General features: G+C 39.1%; 1 protein-coding gene across 3 annotated transcripts in view; it reads right to left on the bottom strand.

The window, feature by feature from the left end:
• Positions 1 to 5,938: 5,938 nt before the first annotated feature.
• COL14A1 (collagen type XIV alpha 1 chain) overlaps positions 5,939 to 15,838 on the bottom strand; it is a 175,504-nt gene continuing 165,604 nt past the window's right edge. For 2 of the 3 annotated variants that reach the window (XM_036436874.2, XM_036436876.2), the window contains exons 46-48: positions 10,914 to 10,991; positions 8,735 to 8,890; positions 5,939 to 7,073 (exon numbers count right to left, since the gene is read on the bottom strand). In XM_036436874.2, coding sequence (XP_036292767.1) covers positions 6,994 to 7,073; positions 8,735 to 8,890; positions 10,914 to 10,991 — 314 coding nt within the window. In that variant the 3' untranslated portion in view covers positions 5,939 to 6,993. Of the gene's footprint in view, positions 7,074 to 7,314; positions 7,909 to 8,734; positions 8,891 to 10,913; positions 10,992 to 15,838 lie in introns of those variants that run through there. The other variant, XM_036436877.2, reaches the window with a different exon arrangement.

The raw sequence follows: 15,838 nt of genomic DNA, 5'->3' as shown, positions 1-15,838 counted from the left end.
AACAATTCGTTTTTCAATCTGGCTCAGTCCCCAGTGTGGAGTGTGCAGGAGGCAACCCATCAATGATTCTCTCATCATTAGTGTTTCTATCTATCTCTCCCTCTTTGAAGTCAATAAAAATATATTTGTAAAATTTATCATTGCCTACCACCTTTCTAAACAATTAGTGCTCATTTTTCTTCATTTATTCCACACCATTATGAAAGATATTAAAAAGTTAATATTATAGATCATTTTATAAAGTAGAATTTTACTCTAAATTTTTTGTGATTTTCCTGTAAAATATTAAGCTTCTGAAAACATCATCTTGTTGCAAAAATATTTTTTCAAACAATATAGAAACATTAAAGATGAACAGTTAAATGAAATTAAAATTTACCTTAAAAAAGTAAAAGCTCCTTGCAGTCCCATACCCAGGAGGTCACCAGGGTTATGCATTTGGAGCTTATTTATCTCAACTTTTCAGTGCGGACAGATGAACAGTTAATAAGCAAATATTGTAATACTATTCTACCACATGCTTTTTTCATTTAACAAAGACATATCTTGTGTCAGCCAAATTTTTAATCAATGTATTCAGTCTGATAATAATGTAAAACTATTGCAAGTATACAAGTATACTCTTTTTTTATATATATACTCAAGTTAAATTTTGTTTTAGAGTGACCCTAAAAAGTATAGAATAATGAGGACTTTGTGGCAAAGAAATTCTCTGGACTCTGAGCTTGTGCAGAACAAATGACCCCTTTACATCAGTGTTTCCAATGCCACATCAAATCAGAATGAAAAGTTATGATTTTTTTAAACCAAATATTTTGGTTCATACCTTGGAAACCTTCATTCTTCATTTGAACAGCCGTGCTTCTTGAGGACAGGCCCAAAGGGTTGAAGTCTTGGCTGGTTATTCTAGCTTAAGCCAGTCATCCCAAATCCTCCCACCCTGTTCATCCTTCTGAAGCCCCTATCTGCTACTAATACTGTATTTATTCTGGAAAAAGCAGACCAACCTCAAAACCAACATGCCATTATAAAATCATTCTCCCTTCCTCCTCAAGTTTCTAATTTTACTTAGTGAAGTTACCATTTTTATCTTCTGCCTGCCCTCCATCCCCACCCCACCCCTGCCCAGCCCTTCAGTCATTCATTCTGCCTTAGTACTTCCCATTTGTTCCCAAAGCTGGCTTCTCCTCTGATTCCTCACTGCACCATTGTGCTCCAGGCCCTCTCACCTGAACCACTGTAACAGGCAGTATGGTATATTCAGAGGAGGGGGCATGAGCTACGAGAATTAATCAGTCAGAGTTGGAATCCCTCTTGGCCTTTTCTATGTATGTATATGTCCTTGGACATGTTATTCACCTTGCATGCTTTATCCTTCGTAAAAAAAAAAAAAAAAAGAACACTTAACTTGCAAAAGCTAGTAGTACAAGTATGATTTTCATCTTCCTTGATCTTTCCCCAAACTAATCCATCATATACACTATATTGTGCCTCCAAATAACTCCAATTAGGTGACTCATCTGCTTAAAGACACCTACTGACTTTCTAATGCCTTCAGTTTGAAATCTGAACATTTTAGCAAAGGATAGCTCATTCACAGTCTGACCCATTCATCTTTTTCTCTCCTGCAACCCACTGAACCAATGGTGGATATTAATTAGAAGTTTGCTAGGTGGATGGATGCACACATTGACAAATACATGAACACACAAATGAACACATGAATGAATAAATTAATTTATAGGGAGACATTTAAATACCTCTTCCTTACATTCTGAAATAACTAATCAATCTGAATTTGTAAGCTTTTATAAAAGCTGGTCATTTGTTTCTAGGAACTATTCCTATCTCTAGAAAAAAATCTTTCCACAGTCCACAGAGTGTAATTTTTTAATTGTAAATTTTATTTACTTACTTTTTTTTTACCTTTGTTAAAAGTATTACTGATATTCCCTTTTTCTCCCCTTTGATTCCCTTCTCCCATGCCTTCACCACACTATTGTCTCTGACCATGGGTTATGCATATATACATATAAATTATTTGGTTAATATCTTCCCTTCCCCACCTTCCCTCTGAGATTCCATGTACGTTCCATGCTTCTATTTTGTCAGTGTATTTTGTTCATGAGATTCCACATATAAGTGAGATATATGATATTTGTTTTCCTCTGATGGACTTATTTCACTTAGCAAAATAATCTTCAGGTCCCTCCATATTGTCTCAGAAGGTAAGAGATCCTTTTTTATAGCTGCATAATATTCCATTGTGGAGATGTACCACAGCTTTTTATATCCACTCATCTATTGATGGGTACTTGGCCTGTTTCCAGATCTTAGCTATTATAAATAATGTTGCTATGAACATTAGATTATAAATGATACTGTGCTAGGATGAAATGATTCTAAACATTTATTCAGCAGCTGGCAAGTGTTAAGCACACTGTAGGCAATCTGAAACTTCTTAAAGAACATACATAAGTAATATGGGAGCACAGAGGTTAAAGAACTGTGGTGTCATGCTTTCAAGGTTTTCTAGGTGGTTGTGTTCGGGCTCAGGGAAGGCTTCTCACAGGAAGAGGAACCTGGCTAAGTTTTGAAGAATGAGTATGGATATAAGTAGGGTGAGGCAGAAAAGTAGGGCTTTCTGAGCTGCAAAAAGAAAGCATGTCAAAAATAAAGAAATAAGAGAGGGCATGCAACAAGTGTTTTGCAACTAGTTCATTGCGGCTATACTTTGGAGAATATTTGGCTGAGAGATACATTTCAAAATAAAATAGAAAAAAATAGGTTGGAGAATTTGTGCAAATAAAAATGGAAGAATAGTAGAAGGCAGGATGCTCTCCAGGTGATCTCATTCATTCCTGTGGCCTAAATACTACCTACGTGTGCATGGCCATTAAACCTCTATCTCCAGTCCTGATACCTCTTCTAAGTTCCAACTCTCCTTTTAACACCTCTCACTCAGTTATCTCTTAAACAGAACTCTTTAACCTCTCCACCCAACTCTAGTTTCCAGAGGGATGTATGTATCTCCATCCACCAGTTAGTCTCCATTTCTAGTTAACTGACAAGTCCTGTCAATACCACAAGCTGTTAGTCCTCCACCATCTTTCATTAGACCATGGCAATGTTTTCTCACCCCCTATGATCCCATCCAATACATTCTCCACTGTGCAACCAGAATAATCTGAAAAATACTCTGTCTATTGGTCACCTGAGGTGCTTGGTTAAAAAAAGGAAAGTTCCTAACCCAGACAACTGAAACAGAATCTTTGGGGGTTCCTCTGAGTCTAGGAGTCTGTGCTTTAATGAGCCCCATCTCCCCCGCTTTTTGCCATTAATATTACCAATATGTGGGGCAGAGTAGCCTAGACGTTAAGAGTCATCTATTTGATTTCTGGTCAGGGCACATGCCCAGGTTGTAGGCTCAATCCCCAATGGCGGGCAGGCAGGAGTCAGCTGATCAATGATTTCTCTCTCCCTCTCTCTCTCTCTCTCTCTCTCTCTCTCTCTCTCTCTCTCTCTCCCTCCCTCCCTCCCTCCCTCTCCCTTTCTGAAATCAATAAAAGTAATTTTTTAAAAAAGATAACTTGAGTCAAAATGCCTAGGTCTGAAGTCTATCTATGTGTCCTTAGGCAAGTAATTTACCTTTTACCTTTTCTGTTCTTCTGTCTCCTCATTTGGACAATAGTGATCCAGCTCTTGGGTTGCTGTGACAATGAAGTTAGTTAAAACATTGTGGTAGTTTTTATTGCTTCTCATCAATATTTCTGATTCTCTTCTGCTGAGGAGATTGTACTTCTCCACCTCTACGAAGTTAAATGTGCGCATGCAATTTGTGTAGAACAATGAAAGGTGAGTGGAAGTAATGTGTGTCATTTCTGTTCTGAAGGAAGCTGGAAAGGATTCTCCCTGCTCTCTCCTCTCGGCAGTCATGAAAGTACGTGCTCATATGGGAGTGTCCAAGACAGCAGACATGTGGAACAGTAAACCAAGACATAGAGGACAGCTGTCCTGCTTTCTTGTGTGAGCAAGTAATAGGATGCTAAGCTCTTGGAATGTTAGGTCTTTTATTATAGCATAGCATAGCCCAACCTAGCAGGTACAATGTTAAAACCCTTGGAGTAGGCCTGGCTGATAGTAACTGCCCAATGACAGCTTCAAAAGTGAACTTTAGCAATGTGGCTCACTGAAAGATTAATTTTTCCTTCACTAACTTAAAACATACACCCCATCATGTCACTCCTCTGTTGAAAATCTATCAATTGCTTCTCATGGGACTTAAAATCTAAATCACTAACTTGGTGCACACAGCCCTGCTGGCTTCGGTCTCCAGCCTTATCTTATTCACTCTTCCATTCACTCTCCTGCCACATGGACCTTCTTTGTTCTTTGAACATGACAAGCACTTTCCTGATAAAGAGCCTTTGTTCTTGACAAGATCTGAGCTTGAATTTCCCTTCCACACATTTTCTCATCATCATGTGTCAACTAAAACATCAGGCCCTCAGAGAAGCCTTCACTACCCAGTGGAAACAGATGATCCTTTGTACCTATTCGTAGCCCTGTCTCAGCACTTTTCCTGTGTCTTTCATACCATTCGTCACAATTTAAAATTCATTCTGCTTATTAGTTCACTAGCTTTCTAGCTTTCTTTAGCTAGAGAGGAAGCTCCATAAGGTCAAGTCATAGCTCTCTTGTTCATGATTTTTATCTTCTGAACTCAAACAGTTCCTGGTACACAGAAAAATGAGTAATGGAAGGTTGGAATTGGGCAGGGGAGGTGGAAAAGAAAGATAGAGGAACAGTTGCCCTGGAATTAAATGGAAGCCCATTTGAATACAAACTATTACTTTAAAATGATTATTCCCCAAAGAAATTGAGTTCCTAATAAAAGTGGTGAAAGTCCTGAAGATTGTATTTTTTATGAAATGATGGGTTCTGAAACTTTATCAACTATAAATTAAGATGTAAGTATATTTCTGTCAAAATAGGCAAGTCAATAAAAAATGCAATTCAAAATCAGATTTTATTTCAAGGCAATGTACTATAAACACAAAAGTCCTAGATCTGAGTTACACCTTTTATTCTGAACATTTCACTCAATAAAAATCTGATATATGGGGTCCAAGTGATGACACATTCCAAACTAATGAAACTTTCCCGTAGCTTAAATAAACAAATTCAGATCACTAAGTAAAATCAAAGCCAAGTATATTTGCACAACTCAAGAATGATATGAGCGAATTAAAACCTCTAATGGTTTATACTTCACCATTTACAACAAACTTTGAGAGTCTTTTGAGTGACACCTTGTTAGACTGAATTTCCAAGGACCAAATACTAAAACATATAGAATATCTTCCCTCTTCTCACTTATTAAAAAACTAAGAAATCTAAGATACAAAGGTCTGAGGTGACTGATGACATACCCCAGTCATTTAAGGAGGAGTTCTGTCAGGGGATTCTGGGTCAGGCCATCCTGATGAACCTTGGCAAGTTTTCCTCTTTACCATTCCTGTTCTCTATACATGGAGCCATGTTGTGTAACTAAAAGGAGACAGCTGTTGGTTATCTGCTCACTGTCTTCTCTCATTCCTGCAAACATGTCAAAAACTCTTTGCTGGATCCCCAAAAGCAGACAAGTAGACTCTGGAAGAATCCAGCTTCTGGTGATAACTGACCCCATCTCTATCATATAAAATTAGCTGTTACTAGACCGATGCTATGGGGAAAAGGAGCATACAATAAGTTATGGTTCTCTTTCACCTCTATTTTCAACAGGAAATAACAGAACCTAAATCTTTCTCAAATATCTTGATTTTTTCCCCTTTATGAACAAAAGATAAATTATAGTTATAAATAGGTGATTAGGGGTTACAGTTTATTAGATTCTCATTTCTTCTCTGCCTTCTGGAGTTTTTCAGGCTTTTTCTAAAATACCAGAAGATGTATGGGCTCTTCAATCAACCATTCATCAACATTTATTTAGCATCATTCTTGCATTTTCACTGTCATTGCTGTTTGATAGGTTATAAATGAGTGAGAAAATTCAACTTCTTCTGTCAAGCCTTATACTACACTCAGAATGAACGAATGAATGTTTGAATGTTATGTTTGAATGCCTATCCGAAGGAAGCCAATTCTTATTTTTCTGGTTAAAACTCAGCTAACTTTAAGGTGACTTTTTGAAATGCAGTAAAAAGAGTCCACACACACCATTTTAAATTTTTATTTGCTTACAAAAGAGAATGGAAACAGGTTTGCAAAAACTTATCTGCATGTACAAAGTAAGCCATGTAGATAAGGAGGGCAAGCCTTGGAATAACCACTGGGTGAACTGTTCATCAAAACTAGATCTGTTTGCATCGGAATGGTGGAAAGTCATTGTACATGTCAAAACCCACTGCAAAACAAAATCTATTTTTAATAGCACCAAAGTAAGAAAGGTTCTACTGTAACACATGTCTTTGGACAGCAATGAAAGCAGCTATCAAGTGATCTCAGAGTTGGACACACCGATTGAAAAGAGGTAGATTCTCCAATAATATCCCTTTTTTCTTTTCATCAAGGTTACAGGGGACAGGAATACATGGCATCATCTTTGAATCTCTTTAAATTCCTGTTCTGCTAGGACCCCATGCCAATCACATCTGTTTTGTTGCATTTTAGGACTCGAGATCATCTAACACAGAAAAGTTTCCTTAGTTCAACTTTTTGGCCAAATTTTCTCAGAGCACTCCTCCCTGGAAAAACCAGTGATCTGGCATGTCATTAAAGCAACAAAGAAAAAAATCAATCCTATGATGTCACAGACTACGGGATTTTTTTAAAAATATAATTTTTTTTTCAATATTAACAATATCTAAGAAGAGATTTAGGCTGATGAAACAAGCCCCTAGAAGGTAGTATACAAACCGCATAATGACATTCTTCTTGAACAAGTGCCCGTAAGAGTTCTTGCAGTTGGTCTTCAAATGTTTTGTGAGGCGATCAGATCCCAGAGCCCCACAATTCCATCGCTTCCAGCTCGTCTTGGACAGGAGTGAATTCCGGCTGATCAGGATGGGGAGCTAGAGAGGAAGAGCGGGGTGGGGACTTGATAGGACCCAGAAACCAAAAATTGATCATCTCCCCTCACAGAGATGTAGATTTGATCATTAGACTAGAGAGATACCCTGCTTGGGTAGAAAGCAGTAGCTCCCTTTACCCACGACACTGCTGGTTCCTTCCCCAGGAGCTTTCAGATGATTAGTAAATGAAGGAAGGGACAGATACATGACAGACATTGTTAGAAAACTAGAATCACAGCCATCTGGTTAAATATTATGTGTTTTATTTACAAAAGGAACCTTGAAAACTCGGCAGAATTATGAAAAATAAATTTTAAAAATCAATCTCATGTTAGAAGTCCATCACCGGGGGTAGGGGGCAGGAGGCAGGGGGTGGGATAGAGTAGGAAGGGGAGGTGATAAGAATAAGAATGGAGAGCAGGGTGATCAGAAAGAAAAATGCCCATAAATCTTGTGTGGGGACAGGATAGAGGAGAAGGCCCATGTAAGTAACTGTATTACTGAGCATTCATTCAAGGGAGTTTGGCATAAATTCTTGGTACACAACCATATCCCTCTATCCAAGCTCATATGGAGCAATCTGTTTGTAATACAATTGACACATGTGATTTGGTTAAATCCCAGTGTTGACATCGTGTGTTGGGAGCAGAGATGTGATAGTGGGCAGATGGGGAAGCAGGTGAGGCAGGGAAGCAGAGTGCCCATGGTTGGGGGCAGGGGCTGGGTGGTGGTGGTCAACAGGACAGTTCTGAATCCATAGCCAGTTTCCCAGGCCAATGTCATCAGAATGGAGGAGTTCCACTTCAGTGCTGGTAATCATTGTAAGGGATCAGATCTTAATAAAGGACAGAGAGATTTGAGAAAATAGGGAGAGAAGAGATGGACAGAGAAAAACACATCAGCAAAACTCTGACCAGTTCCTCTGGCAAATAAGGTTAAATTTCTCCTAAAGCAGAAAATTTAAATTTATTGACTAATAAGCTCATTGCAGTCCATGAATTTTTCTCTTGCTGCTTCCAAGAAGACTATGTCAGAAAATGTCTCATTGCACAATCTTCCAGCATGCAGACTGCAGATGTTTATGGGGAGCATAATCTTTTCAGAATCTCAGTCCAGTAGTTAGTAATGAGGCAAGGACAGCATAACCACTTATGTTTCTTCTGAAAACTATCTTTGGTCATCCATGCATGTGGTGGGCAGGATGTCACCCCGTAGAATCTAGGGGATCCCAGTTATGGGGAAGTTCTAAGTTTGAAGTTTTCCCCAAATAAGAGTAAATTTTACAGGACACCATGGCCATACCACAGCAATAACATATTGTATAATGAGGGGCCCAAAAGAATGTTCAACACATGTCCCACAGTGACCAAGTATGAGATCAGAGGCCAACTCTATGGGGAATTGCCATTTGGAAGCAAGGAAGACTTAGCTGTGCTGTTATTTTGAACTTCCAGTTTTTTAAAGAGTTAACCTCTAGAGTAATTTGCATTTTCTAGAAGATGCCTCTGGAAGTTCAAGCTCTGCTACCCTTCCATATTTGGTCTATTTTTTATAGCACCACTTCACTGTGATGGGTGTTTTACTAAAATGTCTCATTGCACAATCTTTTAGATGAATTATAGTAAAACATTGCTTAAAGCCCACAAGAGGCTGGCACTTACCTCCCACTCCATAGGCTGAACATGAAGAGGGGTCGCAGTATCCAGGCTGGCCGGAAGGACCTTGTGGTCCAGGAACCCCCAAGTGACCTGGGGGACCCCTGGGTCCAGGAGAGCCAGGGGGCCCCGGACTTCCTGACCGACTCTCCCCTGCAGGTCCTAAAAAACACCCACAATGAAAACAGTTGATCTTTTACCACAACAGGATGAGTTTTGAGACCACCAAGAAGTAAACTAACTCTTACGAGAAGCAACCTTATACATCTCGACAATTAGAGCAAGATTGAGTACTTCTCTACTCATTGAGTGCTTCTCCCTAAACTAGATTTCCTAGATAAAGGAACATACTGGAATCACACATTCTCCCTTTTAATCATCTCAGAAAACTAGAAAACAAACTCTATTATTTTCTAGCACCTTTCTGATATTAAAGGAGAAGGAACATAGGACTCTCAACCTTATTTCTCTGTGGAACTTCTGTTTCCCAATGTAAATCCAATGTCTGGGCGTACACACACATACACACACACACACACACAAACACATGCACATGAACACACTCAAGCTCAACCTCATCATTTGTACTGGTTTATGGCCCAGATAATTGAAATAAATTAGTCTGAGTCTGAAAGAAATTATCAGAAAAAGATAAATTCTACAAATGGACCCAACATACTAATCCAAAATGTCTTTAGGTAACATATTGAAAACTTAGATTGTGTGAAAATGGAGATTAAAATTTTTATAAAATTAAAAAGATTGTTAGGCTGGGTTTTTTTTGTTTGTTTGTTTGTTTTTTTCATTTGTTTGTTTAAAAAATATATATATATATATTTTTTTTTCTCCCCCTCCCCCCCCACCCCGCCCTCAGAGAAACATCCATGATGAGAGAGAATCATGGATCGGCTGCCTCCTATAAGTTCCCCACTGGGGATACAGCCCACAACTTGGGCATGTACCCTTGACTGGAATTGAACCTGGGATCTTTCAGTTCGCAAGTCAACACTCTATCCACTGAGCCAAACCAACTAGGACTTTTTGTTGTTTTTTATGGCTGTATTAAAAAAATAGTTAAGAACCATTTTTCAACTAGGAGTGAAATTCTTTAACTTAAAACCAAAATGTAAATGAGAAATGTATTTGAAAAGTGTTGGGTTCTTAGATGCATTCAGTCTCATTCCATGAACATCCACCCAGCCCATTCTGGGCATCTCATGATGCTGAGTCAGTTATGTGATCTCAAATAACAGGAATTTTTACATTCAACATGAATCTATTGCATTAGGCATATCTCATAGAAAAAGTCTTTTCCAAAATAATTATTAGGTTGGAAAGAAAAGTCTATAAAACGTTTAATTCCATATGGCTAAGGCTGAGATTGCAAATATCCAATAGAATTGCAAACTTAGAATTCTAATAACAACTCTGATCCTCTGAAGACCATTATGAAAGCTCCTAGTACATAAAACTCAAAATTTCACCCAAAACTCACTCAGTGAGATGAGCATAGTGGCAGGAACTACCAGTGCCCATCAAACACCCACTAGATCTCGAGCCTCCCCTGCAGGACAGTTGGAGCTGGGCAACTAGTTCCAGCAAGTGAAATGTGGCAAGTGACTTAGGTCCTTCAGCATTTAGAACTGTGAGACCTAAGATGCTTTCTGAGGACTTTTGTTCCAAATTTGAGATGAGAGTGGGAGGGGGACCACCTTACATTAAGCTTTTGTATCATGAGTATGATATAAACTCTATAGTGTCAATCCACTAAGCTTTATTACTACAGCATAGCCTATCACAGTGGTCGGCAAACCATGTGGCTCTTTTGCCCCTTGAGTGTGGCCTGGGCAAGTCTATGTTGAAGAAGTGGCATTAAAAGAAGTTTAAGTTTAAAAAATTTGGCTCTCAAAAGAAATTTCAGTCGTTATACTGTTGATATTTGGCTCTGTTGACTAATGAGTTTGCCGACCACTGGCCCATCATATCCTAACTCATGCAACCAATAAGATTCCAGAGAGCTTGTATTAGGGGACAAATTGGCCTCCTTAACAAAATGAACAAGACATATAGCCATTTCAGTTAGATACAAGGATGTAATATGGCCATTTTCCTTACCTGTGATATCCAGTGAATAGAAAGATTTGGGATTTTCATTTTCAATTTCCTGTTAGATAGGAATATTTACCTGCTGGCCCAGGGGGTCCTCTGGGACCTTGGCTTCCAACACCTGGATTTCCTTTTTCTCCTTTGATACCAGTTAGACCTGGGGGAGGGGGGAGGGAGAGGGAGGGAGAAAGAGAGAGAGAGAGAGAGAGAGAGAGAGAGAGAGAGAGAGAGAGAGAGAGAGAGAGAGAGAAATCTTTTAAAAATGAAAATCCATGTAGTCCATCTTTCTGGGTTTCAAAAGGACCTCTCTAATGAAGACAATGATATGGGATAGTCTGATAATCTGGGCTATGATTACCATGGTACTTTTATATTAAAGTCTGGCACTGGTGACTTTTGTACAATCACATACAGAGGCTGGTTCTGTTTCTGAGCCTGCAGTCTGTATTTTCAAAACTGCAAGGTTATCTTCCTCCTTCATGCTGATGTGGTCCAGCTTGCCAGGAGCTGGCCTCTGCCTTTGCATGCACCAGGCCAGCTGACGTATGGCACTCCACAAATAACACAATAGGAGTCACAAGTGCACATGTCTAACATTTTCCTTTTGGTCCACCCTGTAATGGATCTGCAAGAGGCATGAATTATAATTAGGCAGCAAAGTTCTAAAGAGCGTGAGTTTCCATTAAAAACTTGGAAGCTTCAGGAAAGCCTGTGTTTGATTTGGCTGATTCAGCCCCATAAAATTCTAAACCTATTCATGTGTCTTTTCCACAGACCAGACTTTGTATCCCAAATATTTATGGTGCTACTAATAAACTATACATTTTCACAGGCAAAGAAAAACTCCACAAAGAAACCTATACATCTCATTGTCTAAGCAGGTTCCATCCCCAGACTGGTGGACAGGTGAGAGCATGCTATATTCAGCCCCAACCAGTTGCATCAGACAGGGGTCTGGGTTACCCTGACTCATAGCGCAGATGATCTCTGGTATCTGTTTTTCAGGCGCAACAATGCTTTGAAACAAACCGCGAAACCACATCTCTACTGAAATTGTGTGATTTGTTAAAGCTCAGAAGGGAACATAAGTCAATGAAAATAACCAATCTGATAGGTGGCAGGCATGCAAGTGAATTAAAATATTTAACTACAAACAACTTTTTTTTTTCTTACTAAATGTAGCACATATTCACTGCAGAAAACCAATAGAATTGGTGGAACCCCTCCTGCATTCAACCGTGCAGCTCCTGGAGCTGATTTTGCTCCAAACAAACGTCGCCGATACTAATAAAATTGCAGTGTCTAGATTCCCAAAACCCTTAAGAGAAGGACCCTTTTTGGACTAGCCAGAATTCTACCCTGGAAAAGTGTTAGGGATTTCTCCCAATAGTTAGATCTTCCCTGCCTGTACTACTCTAGGGAGTATACTGGAGACAGAGGTCAAGGGAGGGGTGATATTTAAATCATTTCTGTGTGGTATATTGTTGAATCATGTCTGTGTGGTGCATTCTTGAAGTCTCAATTATTGAAGGCCAGGGGTGGGGAGCAATGGCAAAGTGGATCCCGTTAGAGCCCCCATGAATCTTGATCATTCCATTCTGTTTATCCTGTCTATTTGCATTCTCATTCTTAAATTTCCTGACCCCGGAGACACTGCCACATGTACCACAAAAACCACAAACATCCTCCATTACTTTATTCACTCCCAGGTGGGAATTCAGGCAAATGTCTGCAGAGGTCACAGATAACATAACATACATACGGTTCTGTTATACCCCATATATTATCTCTTCATACCCTAAGGAATACATTTTTCTCTTAGAGATTTTCATTTTAGTGTATCTTTAAAAAAAAAAAAAAAAATCTTGTGTTGCCTCCATCTTTTTCTTGGGTAAGGACAACCCAGGAATGGCCCTTTTGTGTCCAATATTGCTGTTCACAGCTTTTCTTGATAGGCCTAATAACCTTGGAACAGGGTTGCTGTATGATGAATGTCCAGCAGTAGCTCTTAGCATTGCCTATCTTAAGTAGTTATGCTATGCTTTATTTTTTATTGGTGTACCATGTTTGATTTGTTCCTGATCCCTTCGGAGTTTTTTTCTGAAAATGAAGCAGTAATGCAGCATCAACTTATTAAAATACATTTTAATCCTTAAAAAAAAAAAAAAAAAAAGACAAAACAAAGAAGAACCCTAAGCCTTGAAAATAATCACTTTTAGCATCTTAGCTTATAACTTCCAGAAGGAAGCCTATTCATATAGTATTCACTCCAGAAATAGTTGATAACAACAACAACAAAAAGCCACAAATACTTCTTTCTACAGGTACTAGTAATCATTACAACTGCACACGATTGTCCCTTGATTGGAAGCTTTGGTGACTGCTGTGTTCCTTGTGACCACCTCTTGGGGTAAAGATATCTTGTCATATTTTAAAAAGTCCTTCTTCCTTGTTAGTGGTCTTCAGGGCTACCCCACCCATGACTATGCTTCCCCAACACCCATGCCTATTTCATGTAGCCTTAGTGGTATTATCTGAGCGCAAAAAAGACCAGCCCGGCAGAAAGAGGGCAGGGCACCTACTGGCACACCTATGTTCTTCTGTTTTAGGACTGATTCTTCTCTTAAGAGCTGATAGCCAGAGAGTGATTTATCAAAGAAAAATACGATTCAATCTGTGTTTTACAAAGCACATGACTTACTTACTTGGACTAGTCAACATTTAATGCTCGATTGCCAATCAAGTTGCTCAGTCAGAAAACTACCCTGAGTATGTCTACTGGGTATTACCCAATTACCTAAACTAGTAGCTAATCGGTTAATAATTGGAATGAGCACTTTTTAGCTTGTGGGTGCTCCCTCAACTTGTGAATGAGTGTGTGCATCTGAGAATAGAGCAGAAAACTGCCTAGTCTGTTAGAATTGGAGCCACTTTCCCCAGAGGGAACCACAAATTTTTAAAGAATTAGAGCACAATCAAATACACCAATGACTAATGCAGGCTGCTCATGATTAAATGCGGGTGACTCAGAGGCCTGCCGTGACCTAAGATTCTCAGGAATCAACATTAACAGCAGGGCTTCTCAGTGATTATTCTCCACAAGCAGAAGACGCAGTCGATTGGACTGAGTAGGACATCCAGGAAAATACTCTCAGGAACAACCCCTGATAAGAGCTTCCTGACTTATCCTTTGTTCATTCATAAGGAAAGCAAAAGGTGAAGAATATTTAAGTACCTAAAATGAGGATTGAAATTAAAGGCTAAGTTGACAGATTGCAGATCTCTGAAAACAGATCTGGATATATTATGATAAGCCTTGTAGGCTTTGATTAAAAGGAGGGAAATGGAATGTCCTAGAATGTCATCCTGTGACTGTACATGAGGTGACAGAAGGCAGTGGAGTGAGGGCATCGTCATTCTTTACAGACAAAATGTAGTCATCACCCATAAGACTTTCCTCGAAAATCTTTGAGAGGAACCAAGGTGGGGCTGCTTGGTGCTAAGATGGGGTCATCAGAGCTAAGTGCCAGCGATCTTTCCACAAGGCATTGGGATCCCCACATGTGCAGGATATGTCCTCTTTTTGACACTCCCTTCTCACCTTGGTTGTCTCCAGAAATACTCCTCATTCTTCAAGACCCAGCTCAAAGCTTCTCCACAATCATAACAGGCAGAAGCATAAGGGAGTCAAGAGGGCAAGAATTGCCTGGTTGGCATGGCTCAGTGGTTGAGCGTTGATGTATGAACCACCAGGTCACAGTTTGATTCCTGGTCAGGGCACAGGCACAGGTTGTGGGCTCGATCCCCAGTGTGGGGCATTCAGGAGGCAGCTGATTAATGATCCTCTCTCATCGTTGATGTTTCTATCTCTCTCTCCCTCTCTCTTCTCCTCTGAAATCAATAATAGGATTATCTATCTTATTCACTTCTATGGAGCCTTCCACATAGTATATTACTAACAGTTTTACAGGTGTCCCAACATACACACACACATATATAATACTTTTTAACAGCTAATAGTTCAATTTTGAAAATGAAATGTATTTTAATAACACTGCCTTTGTAATTATTCAAAGAATGTGTATACTTTTTTGGAACACCCTATATGGTGAGTGAACAAATGAATGAATGAGTTCTTTGCTTCCATATTATCACTGTCTCCTTTGGCATTTATCTCATTGCATTGCTTGCTCTTGTGTTCTAATCTGGAACTATAAAACTGTTGACAGTAAGAATCACCCCCTATTTATTGTGGTAGTGTCAGATCCCAAACCGAGTCTCACACATAGTAAGGAGATGCCCATAAAACACCAAAAGGCTAATTGAATGACCAAATGCAGCTGACTTAAATGCAAGCATGACCTCGAAGGATCAACAAACAAAATTCCTTGGGTTAGAGCTTCAGTTTTATTTTCCTGTGCCTGGCTTATATGAACACTGCTTTTTCTCACAAGTTCCTTGCATGGCAATACGAGGAACTAGTGCCTCTTAGAGATGAGTCTGATGGACTTCCATTAGCTTTCACTCTCTGCCATTTAAAAAAAAAAAGAACAGAGCTGATATAAAAGATCTAATTTACCAAAAATGTGAGTTAGCTACTATTCTTAGTTTTCTGTGGTTACCAAAAATATTTAGGATAATCAGAGAAAAGTCTTTTCTATTATGCATCCATCCTTTCATTTTATCGTTTTTTAATGATAACTTTTAAGAGCTATTCTTTTAGATTTTACTCTCTTACTAAAATCCTAATATCTTACTCATTTCTTTAAAAAATTTTTAATAGATTTTTACCTTTTTAGAACAGTTTTAGGTTCACATAAATATTAAGTGGAAAGTCTAGAGCATTCCCATATGCTCTGTAGCTACACTTGCATAGCCTCCCCCATTATTAACATGTCTCACCAGAGCGGCAAGTTGACATATTTGTTCCTCCTTAAGAGTCACATTAGGGCTACTTGGTTCTCCCTTACCACTCACCTAACTCTGACCCTCTCATATTTCCTT

This window comes from Pipistrellus kuhlii, unplaced genomic scaffold (genome assembly GCF_014108245.1).
Source record: "Pipistrellus kuhlii isolate mPipKuh1 unplaced genomic scaffold, mPipKuh1.p scaffold_m20_p_14, whole genome shotgun sequence".
NCBI classification, from domain to species: domain Eukaryota; kingdom Metazoa; phylum Chordata; class Mammalia; order Chiroptera; family Vespertilionidae; genus Pipistrellus; species Pipistrellus kuhlii.
The sequence above is the reverse complement of the archived record's forward strand: the minus strand, read 5'-3'. Positions and strand labels throughout refer to the sequence as shown.